The following is an 18168-nucleotide window of genomic DNA, read 5'->3' as shown; positions in this document are numbered from 1 at the left end:
TTTTAAATTAAATCGGTGACTTGGGACACCAAAAGCCAATCCTTTCCAAGTGGCGACTCTAAAAATAAATAAATAATCCCATTCGAAATAATGTCACTTAAATGGAAAAAACTCCCTTATACATTATCCTTCGGGGTAGGTGTTGTAAAAAGGAGGTGTGACATTTACATATAGGGTGTTTTGCGTATAACGAAAAATGTTTTTCGTGGAAAATATTTTCTTGAAAACAAGCAGTAATCTTATTCATTTTCCGGTGTTTGGTACGCAAATTAAGGAAAATAACTTCTAGAAGTATTGATAAATAATTAGATATAATAAACATGAAGCCAATAAACTTTCAAACCAACAACCTTCCGAATCCACAAATTTTATAAAACTTTTCGAACCGCTAAACTTTCGAATCGCGGAATTTCGAACCCGTAAACTTTATAATTTCTGAACCCGTAAACTTCCAAACACATAAACCTCTGAACCCATAACTTTGTTACTTGTAAAATTTTGGACCTTTAAACCGATAAAAAAAATTAAATCTGAAAAATATATTTAAAAAATATTTTTTTTCCGGGGGGGGGGGGCAGGGGCGGGGAGAGGAAGGCAGAAAATGAAAAAAGCAGAAATTTTAAATTAAAAAAAAAAGTAAAAAAAAAATTGTCCGGGGGAGGGGGAGGGGGCGGGGTAGGGGAGGGGGAGAGTGAGGGTGGTGGTGCAGAAAAACGAAAAAAATAGAAATTTGAAATTGCAATTTTTTTTTGTGGGGGGTGGGTGGCGGTGGGGTGGAGGGGTCATTGGGTGGGTGGTAATAGAAAAACTGAAATTTAAAAAAAAAAAACATTTTTGGAGAGGGGGGAGTAGGTTGGTCAGGGTGGAGAATGTTGAGCAGTTTTGGAAAATGTCTTCCCTTCTCTTGATAAGGAAAACATTTTCCTCCAATTGAAGGAAAATGAGTTTATAAGTAAAATGTTTTCCAAAATATTGAAGCCAACCAAACATGGAAAAATTAGAAAATATTTTATGTTTTCCTTCGTACCAAACACACCCATAGTGTAATTCACTTTTTTAAGAGTAAAAGTGAATCAAAATTTCATTCAATTTATCTTCTTTGTATTAGTGGATTGATACTTTACTGTCATATCTTGAGCGAAGTTAATTTCCTTAAACCTTATTCTTTGTGAGATTATTTTAGAGTTTATTGGGGTAGGTGAGTCCATAAATAGGAGAAAAAGGAAAAGTCAAAAAAGGCTATTAGATTTCTATACCTGATAATGTACAGTAAATATAAATATATATATATATATATATATATATATATATATATATATATATAATTATCAAGTTGCAACTCAAATTATTAATTAATTTGAGATAAGAGTCAGGTTAGGGCCTGCACATTAAAAGAATAATATACAACTTGTGACAACAATGACGGATAATTAAAAAGTAATTTGCTTTTTTTGGATGAGGTTAACCTTCCAAAATGAATTATTAATTATTGGAGTTAATGAAAAGATTAGGGGTAAATCTGTCAAAAACTAAGGAAATGGAAAAGTGAGACAGCTATATCCACCATGAAAATGATGCTGTCATGAGGTCCACTCAGTTGTGATATAATGATAACCAACGAACTCCTCCTCAACAGAAATTGAATTTGAGGCTCATTTAAGCTCATATTCATTTGCTCACTTCTCCCCTTTCAAAACAAGAACGCGGGTAGCACAATAGGCCATCACCAACAATAACCATATTGGGTAAATCCATTAAAGGTATAATCTTGATTTCTTTTTCATTCTCAATTCAAATTTTTGGAAATTCCCCAATAAAGCTTGATAATTTGGAGAAATTTTTTGTGGGTGTACTCTCTTTGGATTGATCATTAAGTTAGTAGTGTATGTGATTTTCGTCTTTCTTTCTTTTTTTTTTTTGGTTCATTTGTTGTGCTGGGAATGGATAATAGTTTAACCTGCTGAAGGTAGAATTTTGGATCTGCAATTGGGTGTTTTCCATTTGAGTCAAATGTCAAAAGCTACCACTAATGGTTGTGGATGGACAGAATTCCTCCGCCCTTAACAGAAGGTCTCGGATTCGAGTCCTGGAATGCAAAAAAACTCCTGGTAGGAGCGCTTACGCAGCGCGAATCTAGATTAGTCCGGGCCCCTCCACCCTTAACTAGAGGTCTCGGGTTCACATCTTGGGAATGGAAAAAAATCCTAGTAGGAGTGCATATGCAGCGCGAATCCGAATTAGTCTGGGCCCAAAAGCTGGTACAAGACACCGGGTGAAAAACAAAAAAAAAAAAGGAAATGTCAAAAGCTAGATGTGATTTTATTTGATTAACTTTCACTTTGGTTTTTAGTTTTCTTTCTTTTTGGTAGATCTAGTTCCTTTCAATCTGTTCTTCCGTCTTTCTCTATATCTGGTTGTGTATAAGAAAAAAATCGTCTTTGAGAATTGACCCGTGCCTGGTTATTCAAAGATTTGCAGATGATTAAGCATGCACCTACTTTCACATCAAAAAAGAAAGTATGAGATTGATGGAAAGAGTCTGATTTACGTTGGATATGCATCCGTATCATTTGTTTTTCAAAAATATATGTGCATGTATCCGAGTTTATGTGAGATGATTATATGAGGTTATTTTCAAAGCCTTTCATGATCTCAGGTATAGGCATCACGTCGATGCATGTGAATTTGATTTGCTTATTTAGCCACAGAACTTGTGCAATTAAACTGATCAGATTCATATGATTTAATGCAATTTCTGTCTAACTGTTTAGGAATAATAGTTGCAGAACCAGTTTGTCTGTCATAGATGAAAGAAACGAATTACCCCTATTTGTTGCTATCGTTTTGTGTATAAGGATTTTTCACTTATTGTGGTGTTTGATCTTCTATATTATACGAGATATTTATATGTTTTCACTTTAGTAGCATAAATATAGTCTTTTTTTAATTTCCAGAGCACATAAAAGATGGCAGAAGGTGAGGAAATTCAGCCTCTTGTCTGTGATAATGGAACTGGAATGGTTAAGGTAAGTACAATATTTCACTCGTCTCTACTGAATGTTTTGGTGACATTCAATACAACATTGCCCTTATTTGATCTAACTGCTGACTGTTAATCGTGTCCTAAAATTGTTAGGCTGGATTCGCCGGAGATGATGCTCCAAGAGCTGTGTTCCCTAGCATTGTTGGACGCCCTCGTCACACTGGTGTGATGGTTGGCATGGGCCAGAAGGATGCTTATGTTGGTGATGAGGCTCAATCCAAAAGGGGTATTTTGACTTTGAAGTATCCAATTGAACACGGAATTGTTAGCAATTGGGATGATATGGAGAAAATTTGGCATCACACCTTCTACAATGAACTCCGTGTGGCTCCAGAAGAACACCCTGTTCTCCTCACAGAAGCTCCTCTTAATCCAAAGGCCAATCGAGAAAAGATGACTCAGATCATGTTTGAGACCTTCAACGCCCCTGCCATGTATGTCGCCATTCAGGCTGTTCTTTCCCTCTATGCCAGTGGACGTACAACTGGTAAGCTTTGTCTTCAGTCAACCACCTTTAAATATGTGTATGTAGTGCTTGAAATCCAGCTCTTTTAGTGAAGTTTGAGAATGATTTTTTGGTCCAAACATTATGTTGAATCCTGTGCTTTTTTATGCCAGGTATTGTGCTGGACTCTGGTGATGGTGTCAGCCACACAGTTCCCATCTATGAAGGTTATGCCCTCCCACACGCAATCCTGCGTCTTGATCTGGCAGGGCGTGATCTCACAGATCACCTCATGAAGATTCTCACAGAAAGAGGCTACTCTTTCACCACCACGGCCGAGCGGGAAATTGTTAGGGATGTGAAGGAGAAGTTGGCTTACATTGCTCTTGACTATGAACAAGAACTTGAAACAGCAAAGACCAGCTCATCTGTGGAGAAGAGCTACGAGCTGCCTGATGGACAGGTTATCACCATTGGTGCTGAGAGATTCCGCTGCCCAGAAGTTCTGTTCCAACCATCAATGATCGGAATGGAAGCTGCTGGTATTCATGAAACCACATACAATTCCATCATGAAGTGTGACGTTGATATCAGAAAGGATCTGTACGGGAACATTGTCCTCAGTGGTGGTACCACAATGTTCCCGGGCATTGCTGATAGGATGAGCAAGGAAATTACCGCATTAGCTCCAAGTAGCATGAAGATCAAGGTTGTCGCCCCACCTGAGAGGAAATACAGTGTTTGGATTGGAGGATCTATTTTGGCCTCTCTCAGCACATTCCAGCAGGTATGCAAAATCAAGATCTCTTTATTTCTTGCAGTCTGCTTCATTTCATATATGCAAATCTTAAAGTTTAACCACTATCTCATCACACCATTGTCAACAATAACTCAAAAATGCCAGTTATCTGAGAGCAAATGCTGAGCAGTAGTTTATGCTAAATACTTAGCTCTTTAAACTGAATGTGACGAACATTTGTCAAGGCGGCACATGAAAATTTACTTACGGATTTTTTTTTCCCGGATTACAGATGTGGATCGCTAAGGCAGAGTATGATGAATCTGGACCTTCAATTGTTCACAGAAAATGCTTCTAAATACAGCATTCCGAGAAAGAGAAACAGAAGAAATATACAAACTTTCATTTTGAGAGCAGCACCGCGTCTATTGATTGCATATAATATGCTTCTCATTTGTATTTCCTTTTGATTATTTTTGTTTCCATCCCTTTATCTGAGTCAATCTCAAATAATCGGTCATTGTTGGTATGAAAAAGCAAGCAGTTCATGTTAAGAGTCAATTTAAAATTAATATTTTTATATAGAGTTGTATGTGAAATGATGTTGTGATTTGGTATATGGATAAAGAGCTTGTCAGTTCATTTTATATACGGAAAAGGGCATGATATATCCCTCTACTTTGTTTTATTGTTCAATCCTGTCCCCCGTTATACTTTCTGTCCAAATTTACCCCTGCCGTCCATCAAAGTTCTATATTTGCCCCTATTTTAACGGCCGGGACACGTGGTACATTCTGAATACGGAAAAGGGCCTGATATATCCCTATACCTTATTTTATTGTTCAATCCTATCCCTCGTTATACTTTCCGTCCAAGTTTACCCATGCCCTCCATCAAAGTTCTATATTTGCCCCTATTTTAACGGCCGGGACACGTGGCATATTTTAGCAGAAAGAACTAGTACAAAAACAAAAAAATTCAAAATCGCCCTAGAACCCTTGACCCGCATGCTCGTTTTTCCTCTCTTAATTTTTTTCCAAACTTCTCTTAAATAAAAACTTTTAATCCGTGTAAGAGATTATCTTAGTCTGACAAAGAGATGAGGTTCAAAGACACAAGGTTCTGTCATCTCTTTGCTTGTTGCCACCTTTTTTGTCTTTACTTCTATTTTCTTACTCCTCACTCCCTTACATTTTTTTCTTCCTCTTGTTATCACTGAATGAAACTCCACCTCTGAAAACAAAACTGCTCGAAGTCGCCCACAATTCCTTGCATATGTATTTTCTTTCAATCTCATTGATTTAAGAAAAAATTGAAATAGGTGTGACAGAAAATTTGAAACTTCAGACGGGCTTGATGGAATTCTTTCTCCGGCGATCTCAAAACAACGATAGGAGGTTGAGTCCAATTTCGAACAGTTCAATGAAGCTGGGGAAGTAATTTCTATGGCTAAAATAAATATAGTAAGATTTCATACATGCCCAAGTACTCAAGACCATTCACGAAGTCACGCCGGCGCCGGAAATTGTGTCTTTGAACCTCATCTCTTTGTCAGACTAAGATAATCTCTTACACGGATTAAGAGTTTTTATTTAAGAGAAGTTTGGAAAAAAATTAAGAGAGGAAAAACGAGCATGCGGGTCATGGGTTCTAGGGCGGTTTGGAGTTTTTTTGTTTTTGTACTGGTTCTTTCTCCTAAAATATGCCACATGTCCCGGTCGTTAAAATAGGGGCAAATATAGAACTTTGATGGAGGGCATGGGTAAACTTGGACGGAAAGTATAACGAGGGATAGGATTGAACAATAAAATAAAGTATAGGGATATATCAGGCCCTTTTCCGTATTCAGAATGTGCCACGTGTCCCGGCCGTTAAAATAGGGGCAAATATAGAACTTTGATGGAGGGCATTGGTAAACTTGGACGGAAAGTATAACGAGGGATAAGATTGAACAATAAAATAAAGTATAGGGATATATCAGGCCCTTTTCCGTATTCAGAATGTGCCACGTGTCCCAGCCGTTAAAATAGGGGCAAATATAGAACTTTGATGGACGGCAGGGGTAAATTTGGACGGAAAGTATAACGGGAGACAGGATTGAACAATAAAACAAAGTAGAGGGATATATCAGGCCCTTTTCCGTTTTATATATTCTCTTGGTCTCATTTTTTTGGTATCCAAATAAGAAACAGAAAAGGGCTATATATGTCCCTCTACTATCAAATATTAGTTATAGGTATCCCTCGTTATACTATTCGATACTTTCTACCCCAGCCGTTACCTATTTAAATGTATTTACCCCTCCATCTATCAGACCCCTGGAACCCAGCCTTCTGTTACACGTGGCTTCATCTTAAGCCCCTAAACCTTTTTCTTATTTTTGATTTTTAAATTCCCCATCTTAAAATTTATTACTCAAATTAATACATCTTAATAACCCACACCAAGGACCCCAGAATCTCCAGATTAGCTCCCGTACGTGGGGTTCATATTAGCTCCAGTCTTAAATTTTAAAGGCCATGATCGTATTCCTCCACTTGGTTCATTTATAATCAAAGAATACTCAATGTTCTTTAGTGTTTACATAACTTTTCGCAAATCATATAGATTGTTTTCCAAAAAAAAAAAAAAAAATCAATAGTAGATTTTCACATAAAAGTTACACAAAAATCTTTAAAATTACTTTCTCCAAAAATTGTTCCAAATATATTATCCCATAATTAATCTCAAGCTGTTTTCCGAAACCTAAATCAAAACCAATCCAACTACCTTATTGTATTGGGAAAAAAGTGAATTTAAATATTGAAGATGACATGTCATGACACGTGGACCGGTCAATAGTCAAAGCATGACAATCAGTTAGAAGGCACGAGCAACAACAGATGCGGGAGAGAAGATACTTAAAGGCACGAGCTATTATTCAGATGAAACGAGACTCGTACCTGTTCGAGCCATTTAAAGCTCGAAGATCAGAAGGAATTGAAGACATGAATCCGATAGCGTAAAAGAGTCCAAATACAATATTAAATGCCAAATACGTTAGAGAATTTGTATTTAATAAGAATGATTGAATAACGTTTCTTTTAATGACATTTATTGCTCGTAATTGCCTCATTAAGACAAAGGCATTACACTTTCTCTTAGAATTAACTATAAAAGGAGAAAGTCACAACATCTGTAGGACACGAAATATAATTGCGATTATAGTGAAATATATACTTATTCATTGCTTTATTGTTGTTCTCAAAATCTCTCATTTCCTGATTATCAGTAACCCGATTTCTCTCTTAAATTCTAGCTTTAACCAAATATTCAGTTTTTTGGTTAAACAAATTGGTTCCGTTACCGGGAATCTGATAATCTATTCTCTTTAAGTTACATTTTATCTGTTGTTATCATCATGTCGAACAACAACAACAACAACAATAACAGTGAAAATACCTTGGGAAACCATGAAAATCAAATCCATCAAAATCAAGGTGATTTACAAAACATTAACGTGGTTCCTTCCCCTCAAAATTCACCACGTCAATCTCGTGAAGGCACTCCTACTCCTGAATCTCGTGCTGTTGAACAAGAGCAATCTGAATATTTTGAAGGAGCAGATGACGCTTTACAGAAAGTAATTGATGCACGGGTTAACAAAGCTCTTCAAGCTCTAGTTAGTCGATTACCTGTTCTACCACCCACACCTACGCCTAATAACAATACATTGGAGAATCCTCGTTCTGGCCTTGTTAATTCTGGAAATGGAGGAACCCCCAGTGAACCACAGGAAGGAGAACCAGGTAATTCAAGTAATTCTCATTTGCAAAATTTAGTACTAACTTTGCAGAAACAGCTTAAGGAACAAAGTGAGCGCATCGAGCAAATCCCTGGAGTTCCTCCTGTGATCAAAGGAGTGGATGTGGATAAGTACTCGCAACAACCTTGGAAACCAAGTGCTGCTCCCCTTCCAATCCCTAAAAAGTTCAAAATGCCTGACATCTCGAAATATGATGGCACAACAGACCCACGTGATCACGTAACTGCATTTACTACAGGTGTAAAAGGCAACAATTTGACCAAGCAAGAAATTGAATCCGTGTTGGTCAAAAAATTTGGAGAAACACTCACCAAGGGTGCATTAACCTGGTATTCTCTTTTACCTGAAAATTATAAACTCTTTTGTTGAGCTTGCAGATTCTTTTATTAAAGCGCACTCGGGAGCTCAAAAGGTTGAAAAAAGAATGGAAGATATTTTCAAAATTAAACAAGGGGACTCAGAGTTGCTCAGAGATTTTGTTGATAGATTCCAACGTGAAAGGATGACTTTACCCTGTGTACCTGATAATTAGGCTGCAATAGCTTTTGCAAGCAACTTAAATGATAAAAGTTCAGAAGCCACGAGAAGACTTAAAGAAAGCCTTCGAGAGTTCCCTGCAACCACTTGGAATGACGTTTATAACAGGTACAGTACGAAGTTGCGAATTGAGGAAGATACCGTAGCTCAGTTTCATCATGAAGAAAGGAGCAATTCCAGGAGGTCAGAAACCGAAAAAAGATCAGGTAAAAATAGGTACGATCCATATATGGGACCTGCAAGAAAAGACTCACGGTCAAAGGAGGATAATCAACGATATGATCAAAAATCGAGGAACAGGGATAGGATTGAACAATAAAATAAAGTATAGGGATATATCATGCCCTTTTCCGTATTCAGAATGTGCCACGTGTCCCGGCCGTTAAAATATGAGCAAATATAGAACTTTGATGGACGGCAGGGATAAATTTGGACGGAAAGTATAACGGGGGACAGGATTGAACAATAAAACAAAGTAGAAGGATATATCAGGCCCTTTTCCGTTTTATATATTCTCTTGGTCTCATTTTTTTTGGTATCCAAATAAGAAACAGAAAAGGGCTATATATGTCCCTCTACTATCAAATATTAGTTATAGGTATCCCTCGTTATACTATTTGATACTTTATACCCCAGCCGTTACCTATTTAAATGTATTTACTCCTCCATCTATCAGACCCCTGGAACCCAGCCTTCCTGTTACACGTGGCTTCATCTTAAGCCCCTAGACCTTTTTCTTATTTTTGATTTTTAAATTCCCCATCTTAAAATTTATTACTCAAATTAATACCTCTTAATAACCCACACCAAGGACCCCAGAATCTCCAGATTAGCTCCAGTACTTGGGGTTCTATTAGCTCCAGTCTTAAAATTTAAAGGCCATGATCGTATTCCTCCACTTGGTTCATTTATACTCAAAGAATACTCAATGTTCTTTAGTGTTTAGATAACTTCTCGTAAATCATATAGATTGTTTTCAAAAAGAAAAAAAAAGGAATTCAATAGTAGATTTTCACATAAAAGTTACACAAAAATTCTTTAGAATTACTTTCTCAAAAAATTGTTCCAAACATATTATCCCATAATTAATCTCAAGTCGCTTTCCGAAACCTAAACCAAAACCAACCCAACTACCTTATACTATATATATATAATCAATACATTGTAAAGAACTGCATGTTCTTTTGAATTTTGGCGGGCAAAGTTATTCGGTACGCTGACACACGTACTGATAGTAGGTAACAAATGGTATGTAGAATAGTCGAGGTGTAAACAAACTGGCCCAACACGATCCGTTATAAAAGAAAAAGAATTCTTTTGAGTAAGTGAGTTGCACAAATATGATTATTTGGTGCCACCGTTTAAATTTTGATCCCGTAGAAAGTTATGGAACCAATCAAAATTTTGAACCATGTTGGTCAGAATTCTTGGGCATGTCTTATGGTGATTTGTAAGAATTCGGACGGTCGCCATATTATGATGATCGTCACAAAATTCTGAACGATCACCACAACTTTTCGCGTTATGGCTGAAAGCAGAATTCCTTGTGCTTTAAAATTGTGACCAATGTGCTTTAAAATTCTACTTAGTGTGCTCTAAAGTTCTGATGCAAGGTTTAATTTTTTAAAATTTTCTTAATAAGGTCAAAATATAAACGATAATTTTAAAGAGGTTCATCCACCTTAATTTCCCCTTAGATTCCGAGAACCAAATACATTGTAAAGAACTGCATGTTTTTTGAGCTTTGGTGGGTACGTTCACACATGTACTGATAGGAGGTAATAAATGGTATGTGAAATAGTCGAGGTATAAACAAGCTGGTCAACATGATCGTTATAAAAGAAAAAGATTTCTTTTGAGTAAGTGAGTTGCACAAACAGAATTATTTGGTGCCATCATTTAAATTTTGACCCCGCTAGAAAATCATGGGAAAATAGTCTCCAATCAAAATTCTGAACCATGCTGGTCAGAATTTCTTGGGCATTTCTTATGGCGACCGTCAGAATTTTACAAGTTATGATGATCGTCACAAAATTCTAAATGATCATCAGAATTTTTTGCGTTATGGCTGAAAGTTCTGGAGGATTCCTTGTACTTCAAAGTTGACCAGTGTGCTTTAAAATTCTGATGCAAGGTTTATTTTTTTATTAATAAGGTCAAAATACAAACGGTAATTCTAAAGAGATTCATCCACCGTAATTTTGCCTTAGATTCCGAGAACCAAATAGCCAACAATTATGTTCAAGGACCCATTTTACATTTTCCAAAACAGTAAAGGGGTCTCAGTGCTATTTTCTCTTAACAGAAGCACTCGCCTCAGTTTTCCCGGACAAAGTATAACAGAAGATTTGAGAAACTCCGCGAAACGTAGTGCTCTCCTTGTATAAACAGCACACCTCTGTGTGTTTGTGTGTATGTGTGAATAAAATGGGGGATTACCATTTCGTGTACAAGGATGTAGAAGGAGCTTCAACACAATGGGATGACATTCAAAGGAAGCTTGGAAATCTCCCTCCAAAACCCCCTGCTTTTAAGCCTCCACCTTTTACTCCTGAAACTTCCAATTCCAAGCCTAAAGACAAAGATTGGATAGATGAACAGACCCAAGATGAACTTGATGAACTTGAAGATGATCCCCAACTCAACGACGATCGTTTCCTCCAAGAATACAGGTTTCGCCCTTCTTCCCCTTTTTTATTTTCAATTTTCACACTTTGATTCCTTAATTATTCTTTTGGATCGCTCCTGAAAGACCCCTTTAGGATATTAATTAAAAAAGAAACCAGTTCAAGTCCCTTCTTTTATTCAGTTCATTGGTGCTTATTTTTTTGGGACAAGTGTTAGTGTGCCAGGTGTGTGCAAGGGGGCGGATGCAGTGTCTTTGGGACGAGTTCAATTGAACCCATAACTTTCGACGACGACGCTGAGTAAAAATTTATTAAAATTACAAAAATAGTAGAGATAAACTCATAACTTTAAAAACATAATGGGTTCAATGCTAAAAACTTTAAAAGTTGAACCATAGAATTTAAATCTTGGATCCGTGTGTGTGCGCCTATTTGTTAGGTTGTTCTCTCGATATTTTGTACTATTCATATGAACGTAGGTCAAATTGACCAAACCACATGGAATGTTTGTGTCTATTTTGGTATAATTCTCTTTTGTTATCTGATTTATCGTCGTTCAAGGTTTGCTTTACTAGCTTCTGCATGACACCTAATTAGTTTGATCCTAACATATTTTGGGCTGCTCTTTGTGGACCCCCAGGCGCTCGGCCTTGTTCACCCTTTCAGCTAAGTATCCCGCTTTTTCCTTGAGGGGAGCCGAGATTTGAAATATGTGGGCCTTCATCGCCTTATCCTTAAGATGGAAAGGAGGAATCTTTGGTCTTTAAAAAGTTTTTTCTTTGAATTCATGGACATCCTTAATTGAAAGATGATTTCTTTTGAATGGATGATATCACCATAGTGATGTTTGTTCTTGTAGGGATCATAGTTGTCCTTTGGTTTGTATGAATTTGACTTCTGAGTTTCTAGTTGAATGAGAGTTAACTAAGGAAAGCAGCATTGTCATATTCACTTTACTAGGTTAAAAGGTTGGAGAAGAACAGTCCAAGCAGATATGGTAAAATATGAGGGAAATAACTTGTTTAGGACTTGTCTACAACTGGTAACTCGAAGTATTCTGCACTAAAATCCAAGAATAAAGCTCCCAAAATAAAAAGGATTTATGACATACACTTATCTTTGACCCCTTCCTACAACCCCCCCCCCCCCCCCCTAAAAAAAAAAAAAAGAAAACTAAAAACGCAAGTACTCTTGGCTAAAGATATGAGTCACAATTGGAAAAAACTCCAAATCAATGTTTACAATGATGCTCCAACTAGGTTTCTTGAGTCATTTCATTTCTAGATTAGTTCAATCTTCTTTGTTGTAAACGTATAAGCATACTCTCCCTATAAATTCTAGACTATGGATGTTAACTTAATAACATTTTATTAGAAATAATATGTGCTTATCAAGCTATCGTGAAGTTAGAGTTTGGAGGGCATTATAAAGAATGACCATTAAGCTTGAGAATTGAGATGGAGTTGAGCGGTTCTTATATTTTTTTTTTCCTTGTTTTCAAATGCTATAGGAAGAAGAGGTTGGCTGAGATAAAAGAAGCTGCTAAGATTGCACGATTTGGAGCAGTGTTACCAATTTCTGGATCAGATTTTGTGCGGGAGGTTTCTCAAGCTCCAGAAGATGTTTGGGTGGTTGTGCTTCTTTATAAGGATGGGTAATTATTACGTTCATCTCTTTATTTAGTTATCCATTCGATCTTCAAATATGTTTTATCTGTACTTAGTAACTTTTCTTTCTTCAATTTTAACCCTGTGGCTGTCCTTTGTTGATGTCTTTCTCTTTGATAGATATTCAGGATGTCAGATACTGTTACAATGCTTAGAAGAACTAGCAATGAGATATCCTGCAACAAAATTTGTCAAAATTATCTTTACAGATTGCATCCCAAACTACCCAGATCGTAATCTTCCTACTGTTTTGGTATACAACAATGGTGCACTGAAGTCAAACTACGTTGGACTTCACAATTTTGGTCGGAGATGCACACCTGAAGGTATGTTCTCATTGTGTCTGTCCCCCGCCCCTTTCTCCTGTCCTTCTCTTTCTTGCAATATTTTTGCATGCCCTGTTGGAGTTTTTTCTGTCTGTGCCAATTCCTTTCTTTCATTTGATCTTTTAATGGATAATTAATTCGATAGATTTTTTACAGTTGTGTTCCATCTGAGGTCCTGTGTAGATATTTTGTATGGCTTTTCATGTTGAGTTCTAGATGATAAGGCTTGCACAATTTTCTCCTCCTACTGAAGTTATTCAAGAGATCAAGCAATGTGTTTCTCGTAATATAAAAAATTAAAAATGTAATCACTCCCTATGTTCCATATACAATGTCACATAAGGAGAAGATAAGGACAACCTCTTCCCTTTCTACCTAAATTTAGAATGAAAAGGCACCATTCACAGGACTGTATTTTTATTAAACATCTAACAGAAGACTGACTAGAAGATATAGAGGACTGACTAAAAGAATTGTCATCTTTCTTTTCACATTCCAGCTATTTCATACTTGATGTATTCTGCTACTTTGTCATTTACGCATGACTGGCTAGTTTCATCTCTTTGCACTAGGCATCGTCCTGAGAAGCGAGACTTAATGTTTATTATTACAAGTGTGCAAGAGAAAGAAGAACTTCATTTCTTTATATAGTTGTGCATGCACTGTACAGAAAGATGAAAGGCTAGAGATTACTGGAGTCCTTAGGCTGATAGATTAATGAGGTGCAGTCATAAAGCTACTATAAAGGTTGAGTGTCTCTTGAATTCCTTTTAATGTTGTAAGGCATATATCTTCTCTTATATAAAACATTTGCTGAAAACAGAGGTGTGCACAACATTAGACATGACTATTAATCTTCATCAATTTCTTGGTAGCTGTTCTCTTGCTAAGTTTGCCTGCACTTTTAAGACAATTTTGGACCTTACCCTGTTTTCAGGAAGGTTTTGTCTGCTGCATCTAACCATTTTCGGCGAGTTATTTCCACATGTATTTCTATAGCAACTTTTCGTCTTTGTGCATGGTTTTAGTGTTTTCTTTTCTAGTGTTTTATCAGGTATTAGATTTGCTTTTATCAAATTGTTCTGGTAAAACTTTGCTTCTTTTAATACTATTTGCTGGCTTGTCAGTTGGCATGATTGCTCTTCATCTATTCGGTTTTAGGTGTTGCACTAACACTCTGCCAATCGGATCCTGTACTAAATGATGGGCGTAGAAAACATGAACAATCCAGAGAAGCTGTTTTGGATGGAGTACGAAAGAGTTTCCTCGAGAAGGTTGTGGCAGAGCATGAAGATGATGATGGATCTTCTAGTGATTAATTTTGTAGTTTTCTTAATGTCTTTGTGGCTTGGTAGAACATTTATGGTTTGTAGCAGTGACTCATCTAGTGGCTACTTTTTGTTTTTCAGTTTTTACTTGACGAAATCTGATGCGTGGATTAATCCATTCGTCTGATTTGCTTGATACCAGTGAATTCCGGCAAGGATTTAACTTACATACACTGACAGACAGACAATGTAAAGAATCTTTGGTATGCAGTTATTGATGATCTTGAGAAATGTTTTCAGTTATGATGACCTGCCTAAAATTAATAAGGAAATGAGTGGAGCAGTTTAAAATATGTTTGAGAATAACAGATTAGGTCGACATATATGGAGAAACAAATGATAAATGTTCAAGTTGACTATATCATTATCTACAAGGAAAACTGTTTACAATGCAGAAGCACTTCTCTCTGAAGAAGGAACCTTCCCTTTCCAACATACACACAATACACACACACACACAGACACAGAGAGAGAAAGGGAACAAACACAAAAGAAAAAGGCAACATTCTTGCCTTGCTAATGTGAAATTACAAGTATATTTTGCCTCCTAAAAAGTTAGCTGTTTTGACAGCAGATTATATGAGCACTTAAGTTTGAACATTGTTGAGGTTCCTCAGAATCTGCATTCCAATCAGACAAACCTAAGGCATAGAAGGTATCATCTGCCACTGAGAACTGTAATTGGTGTAAGTTGGCCTTCCATGAGAGAGTCACCTGCAGCGTCATTCGACGATGGAGCTCTAGCTGGCCACACAAATGCAGGTTTCTCAGTAGGAATAGTTTGTAAAACTGATTCCCCTGTTAGAATCTGTAAAGCAGTTTTCATGCTTGGCCTCTCATATGGATTTGGATGGCAGCAAGCCAATCCTAACATTAACACACATTCAGCTTGCCCTTCATCAAAATCTCTATCCAATCGAACATCTACGGCATCAATGATCCTTTCAATCTTATAGAGATCCCATACATATTCAATGATTTTGTTGCTGTAGATATTCTCCTCATTTTGGTTTCCAGGTTTTCGACCACAGGCAACTTCAAGAATGAGCACTCCAAATGCAAACACATCTGTCTCAACTGTAGCTCGGCCTATAAGGAAACTTTCTGGAGCCATATAGCCAAGAGTTCCAGCTATCTCTTTCGTCGAATGGTGAGTCATTCCACTCGCTTGAACTGTCCTAGCCAATCCAAAATCTCCCAGCCGAGCATTGAGTTCTGAGTCAAGCATGATATTGCTGGCTTTTATGTCCCTATGAAGTACTCTTTTCGCACACCCATTATGCAGATAATCCAGTGCTTGAGCTATGCCACAGATAATGACATGTCTTTTTTCCCAACTCAGACTCAACCCTTCTCTGATTTCACCTTTTTCTTCACAAAATATCAACTTGTCTAAGCTCCCATTTGGCATGAACTCATACACCACAAGGAGTTCATTGCTTTCATAGCACCATCCTAACAATTTGACAAGGTTTTTGTGGTGGAGATTGCCAATGGTTGTGACTTCTGCTATGAGATCTTTTGCCCCTTGACTTGAATCTCTAAAGAATCTCTTCACAGCTACCTCTTTATCAGCTAACAACCCTTTGAACACTACACCACATCCTCCTCTTCCAAGAAAGTTCCCGGGATCAAAGTTCCCGGTCCCTCGTTTCAAGTCCTTTAGCTGGAATCTCTGTGGTGCAGTAGCTGAACTCCGAATCAGTATCTCTATTTTCTCATTTTGATCTATCACTTGCATCCTCTTCTTTTTCCTCCTCCAGGTGAAATATATAAAAACCCCGCCAAGAAACATAACCAGAACCGATATTATTGGTATCAAGATCCACAACCATGATAGGCTACCATCATTATCATTACCAATTTCTATGCTTGTAAAATTCCATGCCTTTATGCAGTTCAGCTGAGTATATATCCCAGTTGAAGCTGAAAATCCCACGAAAACATCCTCGGGAAGATAGGAAAGATCAAGAGGCATGGAAATGATGGGATTACTCGCGTTAAAGTCCCCAGTCTGATTACTCATGAATGCATAAACATTCAAGATCTTTGATTCTCCATCATAATGAACACTTGCTATAACATCAATAGCTCGTGAAAGATTAACACCACGGTCAGTTAAAGAAGCTTGATTGATAGAGTAGATGCTGTTTATGTCAATGCCAACATGATTATCATCAAGATCTTCAAAGTAACTTTTCCTTGTGTCAAATTCAACTGCAAAAATGTTGTTTGATAAAGATCCATTTGTACTTGCATTCACAATTCCAAGCCATTGTCCATCACTATTATCTGGGATGGAATAAAGACCACTTTCCTCTGTCAATATGAAAGCTAATCCTTCACCCCATGGATTACTCTGAGGAGAGATATTAATCACAAACGTGGAATTAAACGATGCTGTGATGTTCTTCTTTCGATTCCATAACTTGAAAGGCTGATGATACCATATTCTTCCAGATAAGTTTGTGATAGTAGTTCCACGAGCATCGCCTGTTACTTGCATAGCAGCATTCAATCCTATGAAGGAATTATTAGTAGTGATGAAATCATTTTCGGTTTGCTTGGGGAAATTTGCGTAGCTGAAATTCAGGCAATCCACCCTAACAACAAAAAAACCTTCCAAGAAAAGTGTGAATATGAAGAAAATTAGATAAAGAAGGGAGGTTAAATAACTAATCTTGCCTAGATACAACATAGTAACATGTCACAAAACTTATGTTTTATGCTTCAATATGGCAAGTATGTAGGGAAAGAATTGGACTTGGAAAAATTGAATTAAGAAGGAAATGATCTGTTTGTGCAGGACAGAATATTCTCAGTTGAAACAAAAGGAGGTGATAGTTTCTCCATTTTATGGAGAAACTTTCAAGTGATTTGATCAAAACGTTTGACTTGAATTAAGAAGCAACTTCCTAGGTGTTGCGCTGCATGTTTGTTAATATATACTTTTTTCACAGTCTCAAGATATACTATTCCAAAGAGATATATATATATATAGAGAGAGTTCATAAAAAAATATTGTTCTCTCATTTTGCATTTTATGTGATGGTATTATAAGCGAAGAAATGAAAACAATATTGAAATAATACTTCTGGATATCATTTTTTTCATGCAACCAAAACTTGCACTTGGTGTTTGCAACCAAAACTTCCAAATGAATGCAATACATGCGTCTTGCATATGAACTTTTATGATTAAGTCATATATATATTTTCCACTTCAACCATCAAAGTATATAGTTTAGTGGTATCGGTGAGAGTCCCCATCCATAAGTGTGTGTTCGATTCCCGTTACCCCGTCCCCGTCCCGATCCCCTAATGTAATGGGAATTGTTTTTAGAAAAATATTCTCTTTAATTTATCATCTCTTATAGTTAAATTACTTGATTTTGTAAATAATGCGTGTTTTTTTCCAACCAAAAGGGTTGAATTAATTAAGATATTTCAGGTTTTTGCTTGAGGAAAGTCTAACTAGAGGATTCTGTCATATATATATATATATAAACTAATCATCAAGACTTTCAAGTATATCTTAGGTCAATACCACAGAATGCTCCACGTTTTCTGGTATTATTTGTAAACCATTATTTTATAGTTAGTAGAGACTTCTAAATACTTTACAGACAGATATAAGAGGGAAAGTTTAAAT

The 18168-nt window shown here is 36.8% G+C and overlaps 3 protein-coding genes across 4 annotated transcripts; 2 read left to right on the top strand and 1 right to left on the bottom strand.

Moving 5' to 3' along the window:
* Nucleotides 1-1597: 1597 nt before the first annotated feature.
* Nucleotides 1598-4878, top strand: LOC109242640 (actin). Of its 2 annotated transcripts, none has more exons than XM_019409473.1 (5): nucleotides 1598-1760; nucleotides 2955-3026; nucleotides 3137-3530; nucleotides 3662-4275; nucleotides 4520-4878. In XM_019409473.1, exons 2-5 carry the CDS (start codon nucleotides 2967-2969, stop codon nucleotides 4583-4585), a joined length of 1134 nt encoding a protein of 377 aa, XP_019265018.1. In that variant the 5' UTR covers nucleotides 1598-1760; nucleotides 2955-2966; the 3' UTR covers nucleotides 4586-4878. The 2 variants fall into 2 exon arrangements, with proteins under 2 accessions (XP_019265018.1, XP_019265019.1); XM_019409474.1 differs by having other exon boundaries at nucleotides 2937-3026.
* A 5978-nt stretch (nucleotides 4879-10856) lies between these two features.
* LOC109242639 (phosducin-like protein 3) lies at nucleotides 10857-14760 on the top strand. Its single transcript, XM_019409472.1, has 4 exons — nucleotides 10857-11241; nucleotides 12707-12850; nucleotides 12984-13189; nucleotides 14351-14760. Exons 1-4 carry the CDS (start codon nucleotides 10997-10999, stop codon nucleotides 14506-14508), a joined length of 753 nt encoding a protein of 250 aa, XP_019265017.1. The 5' UTR covers nucleotides 10857-10996; the 3' UTR covers nucleotides 14509-14760.
* Nucleotides 14761-14864: 104 nt separating this feature from the next.
* On the bottom strand, nucleotides 14865-17369 carry LOC109242638 (probable L-type lectin-domain containing receptor kinase S.5). Its single transcript, XM_019409471.1, has one exon. It carries the CDS (start codon nucleotides 17213-17215, stop codon nucleotides 15176-15178), a length of 2040 nt encoding a protein of 679 aa, XP_019265016.1. The 5' UTR covers nucleotides 17216-17369; the 3' UTR covers nucleotides 14865-15175.
* Nucleotides 17370-18168: the final 799 nt, after the last annotated feature.

Source organism: Nicotiana attenuata, unplaced genomic scaffold (genome assembly GCF_001879085.1).
Source record: "Nicotiana attenuata strain UT unplaced genomic scaffold, NIATTr2, whole genome shotgun sequence".
NCBI lineage: Eukaryota > Viridiplantae > Streptophyta > Magnoliopsida > Solanales > Solanaceae > Nicotiana > Nicotiana attenuata.
This window is presented reverse-complemented; position numbering and strand designations above follow the sequence as displayed.

Coding starts and splice junctions, on each gene's coding strand:
- LOC109242639 (XM_019409472.1), top strand. CDS start 10,997: ATGGGGGATTACCATTTCGTGTACAAGGATGTAGAAGGAGCTTCAACA. Junction 12,851..12,983: donor GTGCTTCTTTATAAGGATGG/GTAATTATTACG, acceptor TCTCTTTGATAG/ATATTCAGGATGTCAGATAC. Junction 13,190..14,350: donor TCGGAGATGCACACCTGAAG/GTATGTTCTCAT, acceptor ATTCGGTTTTAG/GTGTTGCACTAACACTCTGC.
- LOC109242638 (XM_019409471.1), bottom strand. CDS start 17,215: ATGTTGTATCTAGGCAAGATTAGTTATTTAACCTCCCTTCTTTATCTA.
- LOC109242640 (XM_019409473.1), top strand. CDS start 2,967: ATGGCAGAAGGTGAGGAAATTCAGCCTCTTGTCTGTGATAATGGAACT. Junction 3,027..3,136: donor ATGGAACTGGAATGGTTAAG/GTAAGTACAATA, acceptor TAAAATTGTTAG/GCTGGATTCGCCGGAGATGA. Junction 4,276..4,519: donor CTCTCAGCACATTCCAGCAG/GTATGCAAAATC, acceptor CCCGGATTACAG/ATGTGGATCGCTAAGGCAGA.